Source organism: Phalaenopsis equestris, unplaced genomic scaffold (assembly GCF_001263595.1).
Source record: "Phalaenopsis equestris unplaced genomic scaffold, ASM126359v1 Scaffold000389, whole genome shotgun sequence".
NCBI classification, from domain to species: Eukaryota; Viridiplantae; Streptophyta; class Magnoliopsida; order Asparagales; family Orchidaceae; genus Phalaenopsis; species Phalaenopsis equestris.
Genome location: NW_018164831.1, coordinates 17713 through 34198, shown reverse-complemented (window position 1 = coordinate 34198; position 16486 = coordinate 17713). Strand labels below are relative to the sequence as shown.

Here is a 16486-nt window from a genome sequence, read left to right as displayed (position 1 = left end):
CAGCAGGAACAGAAAACTCGTGTGAAAGAAAGGGAAAAAATTTTGATTCTGATTTCTAGTGCCAATAATAACCGTCAAAATGCAGCCTATCGATCATTTAGTTATTTGGAATTGATTGTAGAGTTGTCAGAAAAGTTACCATAAGGATAATTAATCTGTAGCAGTCAAGCGGTTACTTTTTGATCCTTTGATATTAGCTCGTCTTATCATTGTGAAGTAGATATCATCAAGTGTTGGATTGCTCACCCACCAATAGAGAACGTGAGCTGGGATTAGACCATCGTGAGAGGTTAGTTTTCTCAATAGGACACAATGGAGAAAAATGATTCAAGTAGCTGACCTACTTAGTGGGATATAGACTTCTTATTATTGAATGATAAATCGAATAGACGCTAAGAATAAGCATCCCTTCAGTTACGACTTAAGAGTCATATTCTCTCTTTCGAACCAATATAATCGAGAGATGAGATACAAAACCGCAGAAGATAAAGAAAGAGAAGAAGAGAAGAAAGTCATTGCATGCGTGTGTAGGACTGACGTCGAGCCCTAGCTGATCGATCGAGGAAGAGGTTGGTTGAGAGGCTTCAACGCTGTGCTCGCGAGCTTGTTGTGTTTTGGTGTGTCGATCCCTAGTTGAAGGAGATCGAAGGAAGAAGAGAAAGGCTCTTGCTTACGGTGAGTCGAGCATGCGTCGTGTGTGCAGGAGGAGGCGATGTTGAGAGCTTTCTGTGCAAGTGTTTGGAGAGTAAGGGCACCGTAGGTGCGAAGGAGAAGGGTGGTCACAACACTCGTGTGAAAGAGGCATTCCTACAGGAAGACCGACGACTGAATGAGGAAGGAGCTCGTGTAGTAGCGTGCGTGAAGCTAGGATAGCTGGTTGAAAATATAAAGGTATACTCAAGATTAAAAATAAGTTAATTTATATATAATGTTATATAAATACATACATGTGTGTGTGTGTGGGTACGGATTTAATTAAGTAATGTGTTAATAGAAAGCTACTTGAAATCTATTAAGTCACAAATTAGAGGGTTAAGGTGATGCAAACTTCCATTACGAGAGAAGAGGAAGAGTCACGGGTGTGAAGTGGAGAACTAAAGTCTAGTGAAACCCTAGTTTGAGAGTTAAGATAAGTTTTTGTGTTAGAATTATTTATTGAAATTTTATATGCATTAAATTAATATATATTTGATATGTTAATGTAAAAAAATGTTAATTGAGATTAGGGAGGCTAAAAAGAAAATTTTTGTATGCAAGAAATGGAGAAGGTCGATCAGAAAGCCTATAAGGTACATGTTAAAGCCTATATTATTATTGGGTTTAATAATATAGTTAGTTAAAATTAATGTTATTAAAAATTTTTGTTTATTTAGGAGGCGTGGAAGAAGGTTGTTCAGATTTGAGATTCGTAAAAAATTGACAATTTAGTGCAGTGAAAGGATAACTATTATTGAAGAGGTCATTTAATGCTTTAGGTAACTAATTATTTTCTTATATGTATTAAATTAAAGTTTATTAAATAAATAATTTCTTTAATGCTTTAGACAATTTTATTTATGATTGAATGCATGTTGTAAGCTTAAGAATTAAAGGAAATGAATGTGAAAAAAAATGATTGTTCGAGGTTTTAAAAATTAGTAATTTAAAGAAAATTAAATATAAATGTTTAATTATATAAGATTACCCCGAGATGATGCTGACAGAGGATGCAATATACCTATGCACGATAAAGAAAATTGTAAAAATGTATCTTCGGGTGCAAACTTTTGAATTTACCAATGGGTACAATTTTGTGGATAGTTCTGGGTATATCGATAATCTTGATGTGACTCTTAAAGATATTAAAAATGATAAGTACTTAAATTGGAACGGGAAAGAATATAATTAATGTGAAAGTTTATTGTTTTATAAAGTAATGAACTGCATTACTTTTAGTCATTCATGCATAACATTTACATGTAAATTTAATGCATATTAAGGTTTTAATTGCTCACTAAGAAAAACTTACTATTAAAATTACTTGTTTTTTAGGAATTAAAATTTTGTAGATTAATATGTTTTACATAGGAGACAATTTACATGACTACAACCGATAGGTATCATGTTATGATGTGTTTGTAGTTTCTTTTTACACTTTTTTCTTTCAGATTGTGATATATTGTTTGGTGCTTGTTTGAAATGTCTTCTACAGACAATTGTTTGTGGAAGTTTTGATTTTTGTGTATTGCACATTATGAGTTATCAGATCTTTTATATATTAGAAACTTTTGAAAAATATATAAAAAGAAAATGAAATATTAACACCGTCTGACCGTAGTTCTTGACTTAGTTAATTCTAAGCTATCAGACTAGGTCGTGACAAAAGTGGTATCCGAATGATTAAGTTGGATCATGATAAAAAAGTTATTAGGATGGTTAAATTAATTCGTAAGTAATATTAATAAAGGGCTAAGTTGCATCTAATTATAATCTTTCTTATATTATTTCAGAAATATAAAAAATCAAATAGAAGAAGCTAGAGATGTAGAAGTGGATGTGCCTCCACAAATTATTGTGAGAGCTCAGATGCATTTGCTGAGATGATGAAAACAATAAGCTAATCATAGCTAGTGAATATTCATATTTCTAAATTATAATAATATGCTGATAAAGAAGTCAATATGCATGGTAACTAAATTTCATGTAAATCAGTTGAAGAGCATGAAAAGGGTTATTGAGAACCGTCTAATTCAGTTGAAGACCTCGAAAAATCAGTTGAAGTTAACGAAAAATCAGTTGAAGACCGCGAAAAATCAGTTGAAGAGCATGAAAAGGGGTTATTCGGATGATGAAATTTAATATAATCATTCAAGGTAATTCTAAACATTCATTGTCTTATTGTATTATTTACATATCAATATCTTTTAATCTGTATACATCCATCACATGAGAACCGTCTAAAATTATACCATTTAAGGTACGCTAATATCTTAATCCTTTTCAATTTATATGCACGGGTATATTAACGTTCCCCTGCTAGTACCATAAAAGGATGACTCTATTATACTCAAGCATGCACATATATGTAATCTGTATATATATAACCGCTCATATCATTCATGTGCTCATCTCATTTCATTGAATATATATATATATATAATCACGATGTTGACTGCGGTCGAGAGGGGCTCACAATGGAGATTTCCGTCGCATTTGATTCTACCGCTCAAAGGAGAGGGGCTCACAACTCGTTTCGTCGACTCTTGCTCCGGTCTTTGTTTGCGTCGACATCGTCGGTCGCAGATTCTAGCTCGCGCCTGCGTCGGCGTGTGTCTGTTGCATTTGCGTTTTTCCTGTTTTGACGCTGCACTTTTTCTGTGCCCGACAATTTCGTTACTTCTGTTTCGTCGCAGATTCTAGCTCGCGTCTGCGTCAGCGTGTGTCTGTTGCATCTGCGTTTTTCCTGTTTTGACGCTGCACCTTTTCTGTGCCCGACAATTTCGTTACTTCTGTTTCGACGCTTCATTTCTTTTTTTTGCGTCTGCGCCTGTGCTTCTCTCAGGTCCGACAACAACAACTTTGTTTCTTCTGCTTGCTAGGAACTCACTACAGGTGAACGCCAACACCTCTCCTTGCTCTTATGGCACTTCCTTCTTCTTTGGCTAAACCGACAGTGACCTCCTTTGCCCAGGTGGTGGGTAACCCTCAGGTGGAGTCCACGGTGGACTTCCCTTCAAGTTATAAGAATTGTCGCGATGGAACAGATGATTGCCCTTTTATTAAGAAGAGAAGCAGGAAAAGTGGAAAATCAACAATCTTTTTCTCTGACTCAGAAATTTCTACCATAACGAAAAAATTCAAGTTTGCTTTTATTGGAAAATTTTAATGGGGGCACTCACCTATGAATGTTATCAAAAAGAGTGTTGATGATCTTAAACTAATAGGCAAGTGAAAAGTGAGACTTATGGATGAGAGACATGGATGAGAGACATGTGTTGAAGAGACATGTGTTGATTCAACTAACAGTGACTGAAGACCACACCCGAATTTTTTCCAAGAAATATTTTAATATCGCAGGAAAATCAGTGAAGTTACTCAAGTGGTCTCCTGATTTCGACCCAAATCATGAAACTCCCACTGTACCGATATGTTGTTGTCTACCTGGTCTTAAGCTGCATTTTTTTTACCATCTTGTTCTCTACTCTATTGGGGTCATCTTTGAGGATCCTTTGAAGCTAAATCTGCCTACTTTTAACCTAACCAGATCTTCTGTGGCCAGAATACTTATGGAAAAAAATATTACTTTACCTGATATTACTGAAGTCTGGCTGGGCACAACCCATAATAGTTATTGACAACAAATCGTTATGGAACACAGATATGGAACACAAACCCTCATATTGTCATATTGTACCCACTATAAGATGTTTGGGCATATCCTTGATAAAAACCACAAGCTCCATCCTAATTTGAAATATAAGGTTCAAGTAAATAAAGATGGGTCTAAGTCCACTACTCTAAATATTTTAGTTCCACCTGGGGAGGATACTACCAGAGAGGAGGTGTCTGTTGCCCCTGTGAACCCCCTAATGACGCTGCAGTTACTGTTACTGCAAGTGATGTGATGCTGGCACCTTCAAATCATAGAAAATAATACTGATGGAATATTACCTATAAAGGATAGTGTTCAAACTAATAATCAGGAGAATCTCACAGATTCCCTTCTTCAGGAAGTATCTGGTGTAGAGGCAACTCATACTTCACATATACTGAAACCTATTGTGGGTACTACGGTTGGTAATTCTTCTGCTTCAGCTCTACCACCTCATCAGACTGATTTTTCAGACGAGGAATGACAGATTTACACTTCCAGGAGGAAGAAAAAGAATGAAGATCTACTTAAGCTCAGGAGTCTTATAGATGATACTAGATGATACTTTGGTTACTGTTACTTAGGGTAATTAAACACGCCTTACCAATCTGTTAGCTGGATCCCTTCTGCGAATTAGAGCCAGAGGCAGGACTAGATTTAGATGACCCTCACTTTTTTAGTGCCTTGGTGGTTTTGGTTTTTTTTTAAATCTTTATATGTACCATTTTTTAACTTTTTTGTGTGTTGTACCATGTGGGTTAGGTGTCTATTTTAGCCCCATCAATACAATATATATCTATCTTTTCTCTTTAATCTATTAGCCCTTGGATATTTAAAAAAAATATCATTAATTAGTGCATAATAGTAATTAGCGACAAACTTATGACTTTTATAACAATGTGATCAATAAAGAAAAGAGTATATCAATTAGAATAAAGCTTGTACAAAAACCAATAAACTACTAATGAAAAAATAGTTGATAAGAAACTAAAGCTAGTATAACTTAGAAATATAAGTATTCACATCGATGTTGATTTATTTGTTCTTGGATTTGCTTTGATCCAGACTCTTTTAAAATTAAAACCTACAATAAATATGGGTATTCATATTACTAAAAATTAATTAATTTATTATTTTAATTAATTATTTACTTTATTATTTTAAATAATTATTTACTTTAAATTATTTCAAGTATTAATTATTATTATTTTATAAGTCTCTTGACATTAATTTACATAATCTTTTATAAATTCCTAATTATAACTTATTTTAATGTATAAAAATAACCCATATAAATTAACCCTAACATCAGTTTAATCCATAAAAATTGATATTATTTTAATAATGCTAAAGTAACATAACTAATTCTTACTTTTAAGGTTTGGTTCACCTCATTATTGAACGCTTGAGTCGCTCACCTCAACCTCCTCCCGCAAGCTAAGGGCCCGTTCGGGGCAGCTTTATTGGTGCGGTGCAACTTGAAAATGCAGATGCACTTGTTTGGAAAGTGCGATAGGTTGACTTATTCTAACAAGCTATGTTAAATGCGAGTCGCAGGTTTGACTCCCAGTGGTTTCTTCTTGATTTAACCCTTCTACACTTCACGTGTTTCATCCGTGGCTCCCTGGCATTTTTTCATTCCTAGGTTCCTCTCTCGTTCGTTCGCCTCTCTGTATCCGCTTCTTCTGCTCTAGGTACCTCTCTCGTTCTTCTATGTGAAAACCTGACTTGTTTATGACATTATTTAAAATGTCATAAATTGGGGCTAAGCTTAACATTTAAATGTCATCTTTAAATGTTAAAACAAAGACTTGACATGTTTATTCGCCATGAAATTTGCAATACACCTACCAACGAACAAAATATGAACCTTTTTAAAATTCAAATAAAATTGTGTGATCCAAAATCACAACCTCTCAACTTATGAATGATTTCAAGAAATACAAATTCCAAGATACTTTCCTAAATCAAATGTAATGATTGGAATTTATGTGATCTTTTACAACTTTTATGAATAATAAATGGAATACTCTTAAGTTATAAATGTTTTGAAATGTTTATAATAATGAGTTTATTATGTATAATTAAAAAGCTTGCATGTGTCTTTTGATATAAATCTCATGTTAAATTCATTGTTTAAATGTTATACAAGTCATTAAAACTTCGAAAAAGCCTAAAACTATCCAAATATATGAAATTTAAAAGTCTTCATGTGCCCGACAATCATGTTAAACGATTAAATTCGATCGTGTTAAGAATGCTGCATGGAGTAATATGATATTATTTTTAAATGTCTTGATTTAAGATGCGTGTGAATCAATTTTAAAAGCATGCAAGAATTTCTGAAGTGTCAAAATATTTGAAATTGAATGTGCATATGCTTTGGCTAAAATTATAAATGCTTTAAAGAATAGCTTGAGAATGCTGTGTGCTAGCTTGAAATCAATTTTAATTAACCAGCATGTACTTCACCAAATTGACAAGTATTTAAATTTTAATGATTTGAGAATGTTGCGCGGGCTAATGTTAATCGTTCTTTCACTTGCTTTGATAAGCCTAGAAAAATTTTTAGAAAGAATTTATGATTATTTTAAAATTAAAGCTAAGATAATTGAACATATACGCTATCAAATGAGTCTGTTTGTCTTTAAGGCATGGATGTATTTCTCACTCAACTAGTCTAATCCTTCTCTTATTAATTTGAGTTGGTAAATCTATTAATTTGCAATAATATTCAAATAACAATTATAAAATCTTACAAATCTAAATCACTTAGTTTTATCCTCCTCCACTGAGGAACTGAATTTGACAAGACAAACATTGTATAGATAAGTGTCAAATTTTAAACTAATTTCAAACATAAATGTTACAAATGTCTAAATTCTTCATGATAACCGAGTTGATAGAAGATATCAACTGGCGGGGTCTATTTTCAAAAATTAAATTTCAAAGTTGAATTGGATATATTCAAATTACACACACTCACACACATACACACACACACATATAGTGACACATACTCTGACTTGTTGGTTGGCATCTGCGAGCCAGTTTTAAGTCCCCTGAGGTCGGGTGTTTAAATCCACCTCTAGCAATTGATGTCTTAGGAGGTCGGTACTCGAATGGCTAGGCAAATTGGGAGTAGTTGGTGGCTTGTCTAATAGCTTTTGGTCATTTCTTTTTTAATATATATATATATATATAGTCTTTGCGCCTGATTTCTGTTTCGTGTCCATGGGTCTCGCGAGTTTTGCTCTGCGGCGTGGCCTTCCCGTCTCGCGAGCTTTCACAGCTCCGCTCTGCGGCTCCTCTGCAGTGTGACTCGTCTTCTCACGATTCTTCCGGTCTCGCGAGTTCTGCCGCTTCCCGTCTCATGAATTATGTTCTCGACTCTGCGGTGCAGCTTGTGCTCTCGCGATTCTTCAGGTCTCGCGAGTTTTGCCGCTTCTGGTCTCACGAATTCTGCAGCTTCCCGTCTCGCGGCTCCTCGTCTCGTGAGCAGCTCGGGAGTACTGGGCTTTGTGGCTCCGGCGTGTTCTCAGCTTCGGTCGACGCCATTTTTCCCGTGCTTTCTTCTTAACGCCACACATGACTTCAGACAAATCCTATGCAGCTTCCCTCACGGGTGTCCATGCCTTAGCTACACCTAAATTGTGCTCTTTCCATCCTTCGTTTGAGTGGGAGGAGGACATCAAGAAACCTGGTAGGAAGAATAAGAAGCTTGTCATCTTTTTTACAGAAGCTGAATGTATTCAACTTGCTTCCTCCCGTCGTCTGAATTTAGTTGAGAAATTTCTATATGTTCATCCCAAAATGGAGCTTATTCGCAAGAAATTTGAACTTATGCACCTTGAAATTTGTTATTCGCAAGGAATTTGAACTTATGCACCTTGTTGAGGAGTGATAAATTGGACTATTAGATGGTAAACATATTCTTATTCAAATTAATAATGAAGAAGATTATACACGTTTATTTGCTAGCTATTTGCTAGAAGGAAAATCTGGATTGAACTTATGCATCTTGTTGGAGAGTGGAAAATTGTTCGAACTTTCGTATGTTCAGCCTCTCCAGTTCTCAATGTCATCATCTATATCCTCACCTCAGACCAACAAAACAAAGTATTCTGCTAGAGGCAGTGATTCCAACTCTTCCTGATCAGTTCCAAGTTATTGACACTATCGATCATCAAAAGGATACACTTGAAGACGTCACTATTCCCGCAGGCAAAATATCAGCCATTCAGTCCCCACACATTGCTGTAGCACCCCCGTCTTTGGAACCTCCTATCGTGGAGGCGAGGGAAATTCTTCAGACTCCTCCTGACCTTGAACCTATCACTGATATTACAGGTGAAAATACCTCTGCTGCTTCACTACAGCCTCATCAGGTCCAAAAAGATGTCAATGCTACTCAGAGTTAGGGGGATCATGATGTGTAACGCCCTACACCTGTCCACTCACATTTGGATCAATCCAATAATCAGATGAGTCAATCCTTGGATGAGAAATGATAGGTCTACACATCCAGGAGGAAGAACAAGAATGGAGACATACTTGAGCTCAGAAATCTGATGGATGATACTTTGGTTACTTCTGGTAATGGTACGCACCTTACCAATTTGTTAGCTGGCTCCCTTCCGATTACTAGAGGCAGAGGAAGAACTAAAGTGGGACTTCCCTAGCACCTTTGCACATGTTGGTGGATTTTTCGTTTTTTTATCTTTATGTATCTTTACTTTAGGTTTTTGTGTGTGTTGTATTGTGTGAGTTGGGCCTTCTTTTAGGTCATCTCATACAACCTATCTGTACATATCTCATACATTTTAGGTCATCTCATACAACCTATCTGTACATTTTCTTCTTTAATATATTAGCTCTTGGGCTTATATATATATATATATATATATGATCCTTTATGATCAAGAAGTAAAGTCAACAAGTTCAAATCAAGTAATCAAATACTTGATGATGGTCGTGTTGACTAAAAAAGTCATTCGAAGAGGTCAACCTTTAAATCAATTTTCAAATTTACTTTCTCAAAATAACAAACCAAAACATTTAAGATTAAAAACAATCATCTAAAGACTTCAAACAAACAAATTAAAACAGTAGTTAAAAATTTATCACTTAAAAGCTTAAGACAAAATCCGTCCACCCTCTACAACAATTTTCTAAGGATGATAAACTTTGATTGAATTTAACTTACAGAGGGTGAATATCACATCGAGTATATCACTATACTCATAATAAAAACAATCTCAAGTCAGTAAGGACGTGTCATGAGTCATCTGTCCATGTGATTTGGTCTAACCACTCCACAAAAAAACAACAGTTACGACTAGAGCTTCTTACCAGTTGGTTTTCTACTAATGCGGGGTTCGCCTAGGGGAGGCTGAACCGGCTAGTTCAACAAAAAAGGTGTCTAACGGGTTCTACATTTGGCCGACTCTAATCTTGGGTTAGGGTTGTCACGCAAGGGGGGTGGTCTCCCCCTTCTAGTTTTCTATTATTATGAATTTGTTCTTTTTTTTGTTTAAGATTAGTTTTGTTGTGTTTTCTTTTAGGACAACCATCGACGTCCTTAGTTTTCTATCTTAGGGTTATATCAGAGGATGAGTGGTGCTACAGTTGTATCACGCTCCGAGGTGGTGATTATCCTCAACTTTTTCGTCGTCCACAACTTTCCCTCCGTAGCCGTTGTAGTATTGAAACATCCCTCCATTTGTTTTCCTGTAGTCCTACCTACCTTCACGCAGCTCCTGTTCTTCCTTCAGGTAATCCTTCTGCCGCCCAACATGCTTCCCTAACCATATCTACCTCCCCACCTACTGTCATAAATCCCTCTGCATCCTTCCTTGTTGTGATGTAACCCCCTCTATTTCCCCATCTGTTGTCGTAACCCCTCTTGCAATCCAACCTGTTGTTGTAGTCCCCTCTTTATCCCTCCTACTGCCACCTCCATCCCCTACCTGCCTTTCAGTTGTTGTCAAAACCTCTCCCACATCACTCTGTTGAAACCACAATTCTCAACGTGTACCCTATCTACTGTCCACCCACCACCTTCATTCTCACCTCAGGGGGTTGTGTGCGTTGTTATCATTTTATTTTTGTTCTAAAAACCCTATTGTTGTAGTTCCTCGTATTTAGCAATAAAAATTTCTTTATGTTGCGGTTTTGTTTAAATTTGGTTTCAATTGGTATCAGAGCTATCTTAGGATTTCCTAATGTCCACCACACCCAAAAACCATTATCACCAAAATTTTTCTTTCCTAACACCAAATGTTTCCACTCCCACAAATCCCATACCCTAACAACACACCAATGAGATACATGCACGAGCCTAATAGGGAAGAAATTTAACGGGAGATCTGTTGACTTCAGCAGAGGTTTAAAGACATTGATGATGGAATCCCAGCGAGAGATTACCCTCTGCCGTGACATGGAGGGTCAAAGGAGAGAAAGAAATAGAACAAAATCCCTTCCTACATATGTTTTAAGTGAGATGAGGAGGACAAACCACGACTCTTTGTAATTTGTTATCAGAGAAAGAAAGAAGAGACAACGTTTGGAGGACACAGACTTTGGAATCAAGGTGGTTCTACCAGAGTTCGATGGAATTATGGATTCAGACAATTTCATCGAGTGGCTGCGATTAGTTGAGAGGATCTTCAAGTACAAAGAGGTGCTAGAATACAAGAGGGTGAATCTTGCAGCCATCAAATTGAAAAAGAGCGCTTCTTTGTGGTGAGAATTGATGGAGGCAAAGGAGAAAAGTGACAAAATTATTAGATGAAAGGAGAGTGGGCAGTGGCAAGATTATTAGGTGGGAGAAGATGAGGAAGGATATGAGGGGAAGATATCAACCTTTCATTATCGCCAAGATATGTTCCTAAGGCTCTCCCTAATAGAGAGACCTATCATCAGAGGAGTTCACAATGCAATTCGATCAGTTGCAGATGAAGTGTGAGTTGATCGAGCCAGACTAACATTCCATAGCTCGATATATGGGAGTTTTGAAGCCTGCTATCAGTAATGTTGTTGAATTACAACCTTATTGTTCAATGGGAGATTTTTAGACCTTGGCATTGAAAGTTGAGAGACAGCAGAAATAGAGTAGGCAACCTCTACCATTCAGACAGCTATCTATAATGGGAGAGATCAATAGGAGCACACCTAAGGGGGTTGAGAAAACTGGTTCGAATAAGAAGAGAGCCGTTCAGAGTGAGGAAAAGCCCGACAAGAGCAACACAACCCACTATAATCTCACATACTACAATCCCAGCTCGAAAGTGCTTTTGATGCCATGGATTTGAGAACATCACCTCCCGTTGTCAGAGGAGTCGAGCTGAAGAATAGGGTGAGGTGTACCATATTCCACTAGATGAAGGCGAGATGCTTGTGTTTCGACGGGTCTTATAGACTCTAAATGTTCGTCACAACATATTTTACACCCATTGTACTGTGAACAGAAATATATGTAGTTTCATCATCGATGGAGGGAGCAACAAGAACATGACATCTATGCTGATGATGGAAAAATTGGGCCTCATTACTCATTGACATTCCCAGTTGTATTCTCTGATGCGACTGAAGAAGGAGAACAGGGTCAACATTGATAGGTGTCTGTTGAAGTTTCAATCGCAAGCTAGCTGCAGGATCAGGTGTGGTGTGACTTGGTGCCCATGAATTTCTATCAACTCGATCGTTAGACTCAAAACGATGGGCGCAGGAACACCTACTTCTTTACCAAGGATGGTAAGCACATCTTCCTTCTACCTTCTATGGAGTCTGAGATCACAGGTGTCATTGCTAGCAAAGAAGCGTTAATGGGATCAGTTTTGGAGATAATAAAAGATGATATGACTTAGACATTTATTCCATACACGAGACAGTCACATTAGTGAGTATCTCAAGACATCACAATCAATACCTTACCACCATGCCCCCACCATCCCAAGAGATTCAAAATACCATTACCTTAGATCAGGTTGAACCAACCTTGGGTTATTTTTAGAGAATTTAGCATAATTCATTTGGCATGGAATCTCGGTTCAGTTTAGTAGGGTATCCAACAAAATGGAGGTTTGTTTGCAAGTGGAAAGAAAAAACTCTCAAATGCTTTGGGGGACAATGCGGTCGACAATGGGATCCAAGTGCTTCTCGAACCGCAGTCGAAGTCCTTTAACTCCTGGAGATCACATCTACGTTGTTTTTAACGTGACAACAGAAGCATTAACAAATGAGGTTGAAGCTCTCCCAACCTCGCCAGAGTGGCTCTCCCAACCCTAAGAGACTGACGTAGGGCTTACCTGGGGAGGCTGAACCGATTGGTTTAATTGGAAAGGTGTTGAGCTTGTTTAGCATGTGATTGACCCTAGGCTTCAGTTAGGGCTGCTGCCCAAGGGGAGAGGTCTCCCCATCCTACTCACTATTATTATAATATGCTCTTTTCTTTTTTTAGGGTTTATTTTTGTTGTATTTTATGCCAGAATAGTCATCGACGTTCCCAATTTTCCCTCTTAGAGTTTTATCCAAGGACGAGTGATCCTCCGGCTGTATCTCACTCCGAAGTGGTGATTATCCTTGACTTTCTCATCCTCCACAACCTTCCCTCTCTGGTCATCGTCGCATTACCTTGCTGCAGACCACTAGAAACACCCCTCTTGTTGTTTTCATCTAATCCTTTCCGCCTCCACCCAGCTCCTGCCCATCCTTGCTGAAACCTATCTGTCGCCCAACATGCTGTCCTAACCGCCTCTACCTCCCCACCTGTTGTCGTAAACCCCTCTACATCCTTCCCCGTTGTAACCCACTCTTACTCCCCACCTGCTGCATAAACTCCCCCATGCAATCCAACCTTCCGCCGCCATCCCATTTACATTCCTCTTGCTACCGCCACCATCTCTTTTATATCCCTCCTGCTACTGCTGCCATCCCCTACCTGCCTTTTAGTTTTTGTCAAAACCCTTCCCACACCCTTCTGCTGAAACCACAATTTCCAACCTAAACCCTACCTATTGTCCAACGCTACCCACCACCTTCATTCTCACCCTAAGGTGTTGTGTGTAGTTGTCTTTTTATTTTTGCTCTAAGAACACTGTTGTTGTAGTTCCCTAAATTTAGCAATAATAATTTCTTTCCGTTGCAGTTTGGGTTAACTCCGATATCAGCCGTCATTGACATCATTATATTGCGATCATGGCCACAACCCATATATTCTCCAACCTCTTTATACCCCTTGAGTTGTGAACTATATAAGTACATTTTATTGGCATAAAGTCTTTAGTTAGATAATGCTGTTTTAAATTTATCCCTTTAGACAAACATTCCAGATCTACAAGGGTCCCTTAGACGATGCAACCCATAGTTATTGACAAGGATCCTTTAGTCGGGTTAAATCAATTATTTTCTCTAAGTAAAGCAGGGATCAAGACATCCTAGATGAGAAAATTATGGGATCTTGATTGGGTTCAACATCATTTCCCCACCATCTGCTTTAAGCTCAATGTGATAAAAATGATTGATCTTAAATCCTATGATTTTTGCTACTATATTTGAATATTCAATGCTTAATGACTAGTCTTTATCAAAGGTGCTTTTTTTTTATCAGACGGGCTAATTAACCATGGGGTTTGCTCCTATGAGAAACCAATAACCCTAGATCAAAAAGTCCTGACAAATTGAGGGCATCTTTGGGTATATTTTATCTACAATTCAATTTCTTCTGAAAATTTGACTCAGAATACCAAACATAAAGCTCTCAATAACATAGAGAGTCCGAGGGCATTGAATTTTCAGAGGCCACAATAAATTTCTTAAAGTGCATCAATTTGCATTACTGTGATTTATGATCATTTTGGAATGGCATTGCTTGATTTGTTGTAGTTAGGAGCCTGCCGTGCAACGCACAATGGGTTGTTAAATTCAACTACCAACATAAAACTGCCTACAATTTGGGTAATTCACTCTTATTATTAAAACTCATAAAGAATACTATAAAATAATATGACTGAGGTCACGCATAAATTGAAAGAGATAAAATGATGATTCTTCTTTTCGGATGCTTGCTTATTATTCTTTTTTTTTTAACACTTCAGTGGCACCACGCAGAAATTCTCTCTTTGCCATATTTATCATAATTACAGTGATCATCCAAACTACCTCCCCACCTAAGGTCCATAATGCTCAAAAAAATAGAGGAACCCATCAGCTATTTCGTATTCTAATAGTACATATCACCACCATTCAAAGTTCAGAGTCAATTCATCCCCAGATAACACCAAGACAAATTGAAAGGAATCACCTTATTAGCCTTATCCTAATTATTTGGATACATATTTATTCTCCATTTATTTAATTTTAGACCAATATGATGTGCTGGCTTTATTTTTAAAATCTTTTTGCAGAACTCCTAATTATTTTTCCTTTGATCTGTATTTTTTTTCCATCTTATATCACATTACTCTAGGAAGACTTGGGCTTATTGTATAAAAGATGATCTTAATTTTATAGAATTAAATAAAATTATGACACTAAATAGGACTCAATGGAGAACAAAGATTCATGTAGCCAACCCCACGTAGTGGGATTAAAGCTTTGTTGTTGTTGTTGCTGCTGCTATATCACGCTACCTTATGATTTTGCCTTTCGAATATAACTATTTTTTACATCGAATTTTATCACCTATTTATTATAGCATAATTGGTCAATTATCTTTTATATAATTCTCTGTCTATAAGTTTTTTAATTGATATCACTTCCTATGGTATTTCTCTTTTAATTACTTGGTTCTAAATTTATAAATAAAACCATCCTCTATTTTTCTACTGTTGAGGATAATATCCAAGGTAGTTAAAATTTTTACATTTAGGTTTCACTCAATCTTTCTTCGTATGGAAGAAAATTTAAATTTAAACAGTTCTTGCTGATTTTCATGATCAATTTCTGCGAGTGATTAATTCTCTAGTAGTGCGAAACAGTTTTTAGCAGTATGTCATTGCCTCTATACTGACCTGGATTTCTTATAAAATTGCACTTCACAATGAAAAATTGCATTCATTGGAAAGTGTTGGCCGTACTCCTTTTTCTAATAGATGGTCTCACCATCTTGATCATTTAAGTACTCTTTTACGACATTCTCCACGTCTCATGAGTTTTGCAAGAAGAGGATTTGATCAAGTTTATAGCTTTTCAAAATTTATTCTTTTTCATATTCTGATAGTGAAATTATATTGTGCCTTCTCGCCTTGTGGATTTAGGCCAATCTTGACCAATCTACACAATTTTTTGTGTTTTTGTCTGCGCGTGTGTTTTTTTTTTTTTGCTTTATATCATATGTGTGTTAGTTGTGCTGGTTTTGTTTCTCCTACGTTAAGCAATTGCTATCTTTCTGCTTGCAAATGAGTGGTTCTGCCATTTCCATTGCAAGGCATTACTGTGAACCAAAAAAACTACTGTTTTCAAATAGTGATCATCCTATATGTAGTTTTTTGGTGAAGTTTGGAGCAGAGCTGTTTTCTGTACTCATGTGCGAACTATGAAGGTATATTGGTGAGATATATATCTTATTATCCTATGTGGATATCTTGGGATGACATTACATTGTAAAATTGGAAGCATAGAGGCTGTTTTCTGTAATCTTCCTGTGGAAGCCATGAAGATCTATTGGTGAGACAATCTTAGTATCTTTCACAGAAAAAGACTACAATTTTGTGCTGTTCTAGTCCTTTATTTCACCAATGAAATGACGGCTGTTTGCATATCTTCTCTTTATAATTTTGTTATTAGTGTCATACATGGTTTTCTCTGCTCCTAGGGTGAAGAATTTGTCAAACTACTAGATAAGGGAGCAGTGCCTCATACTCGGAATGTTCGCGGTTCAAATTACTGCTTTTTGAATGTTTTCCCAGATCGAATTCCCGGAAGAGCAATCATAATATCTGTGGTACATGAACTCCTCAGTTTTGTGATATAGTTGGATCAACCTACCTCGAATTTTCTTATATTATATTTTCGCCATTTTTTATGGCAGATTGATAATTTAGTTAAAGGAGCTTCAGGTCAAGCCTTGCAAAATCTAAATCTTATGATGGGGTATCCAGAGAATCTTGGCTTGCAGCAGCAACCTCTCTTTCC

At 36.8% G+C, this 16486-nt stretch overlaps 1 protein-coding gene across 1 annotated transcript in view; it reads left to right on the top strand.

Moving 5' to 3' along the window:
* LOC110026627 (probable N-acetyl-gamma-glutamyl-phosphate reductase, chloroplastic) overlaps window positions 1–16486 on the top strand; it is a gene marked incomplete at its 3' end in the record, with an annotated part of 102406 nt that overhangs the window by 84264 nt on the left and 1656 nt on the right. Inside the window, exons 12-13 of the mRNA XM_020727633.1 lie at window positions 16167–16295; window positions 16383–16482. Coding sequence (XP_020583292.1) covers window positions 16167–16295; window positions 16383–16482 — 229 coding nt within the window. The remainder of the gene's footprint in view (window positions 1–16166; window positions 16296–16382; window positions 16483–16486) is intronic.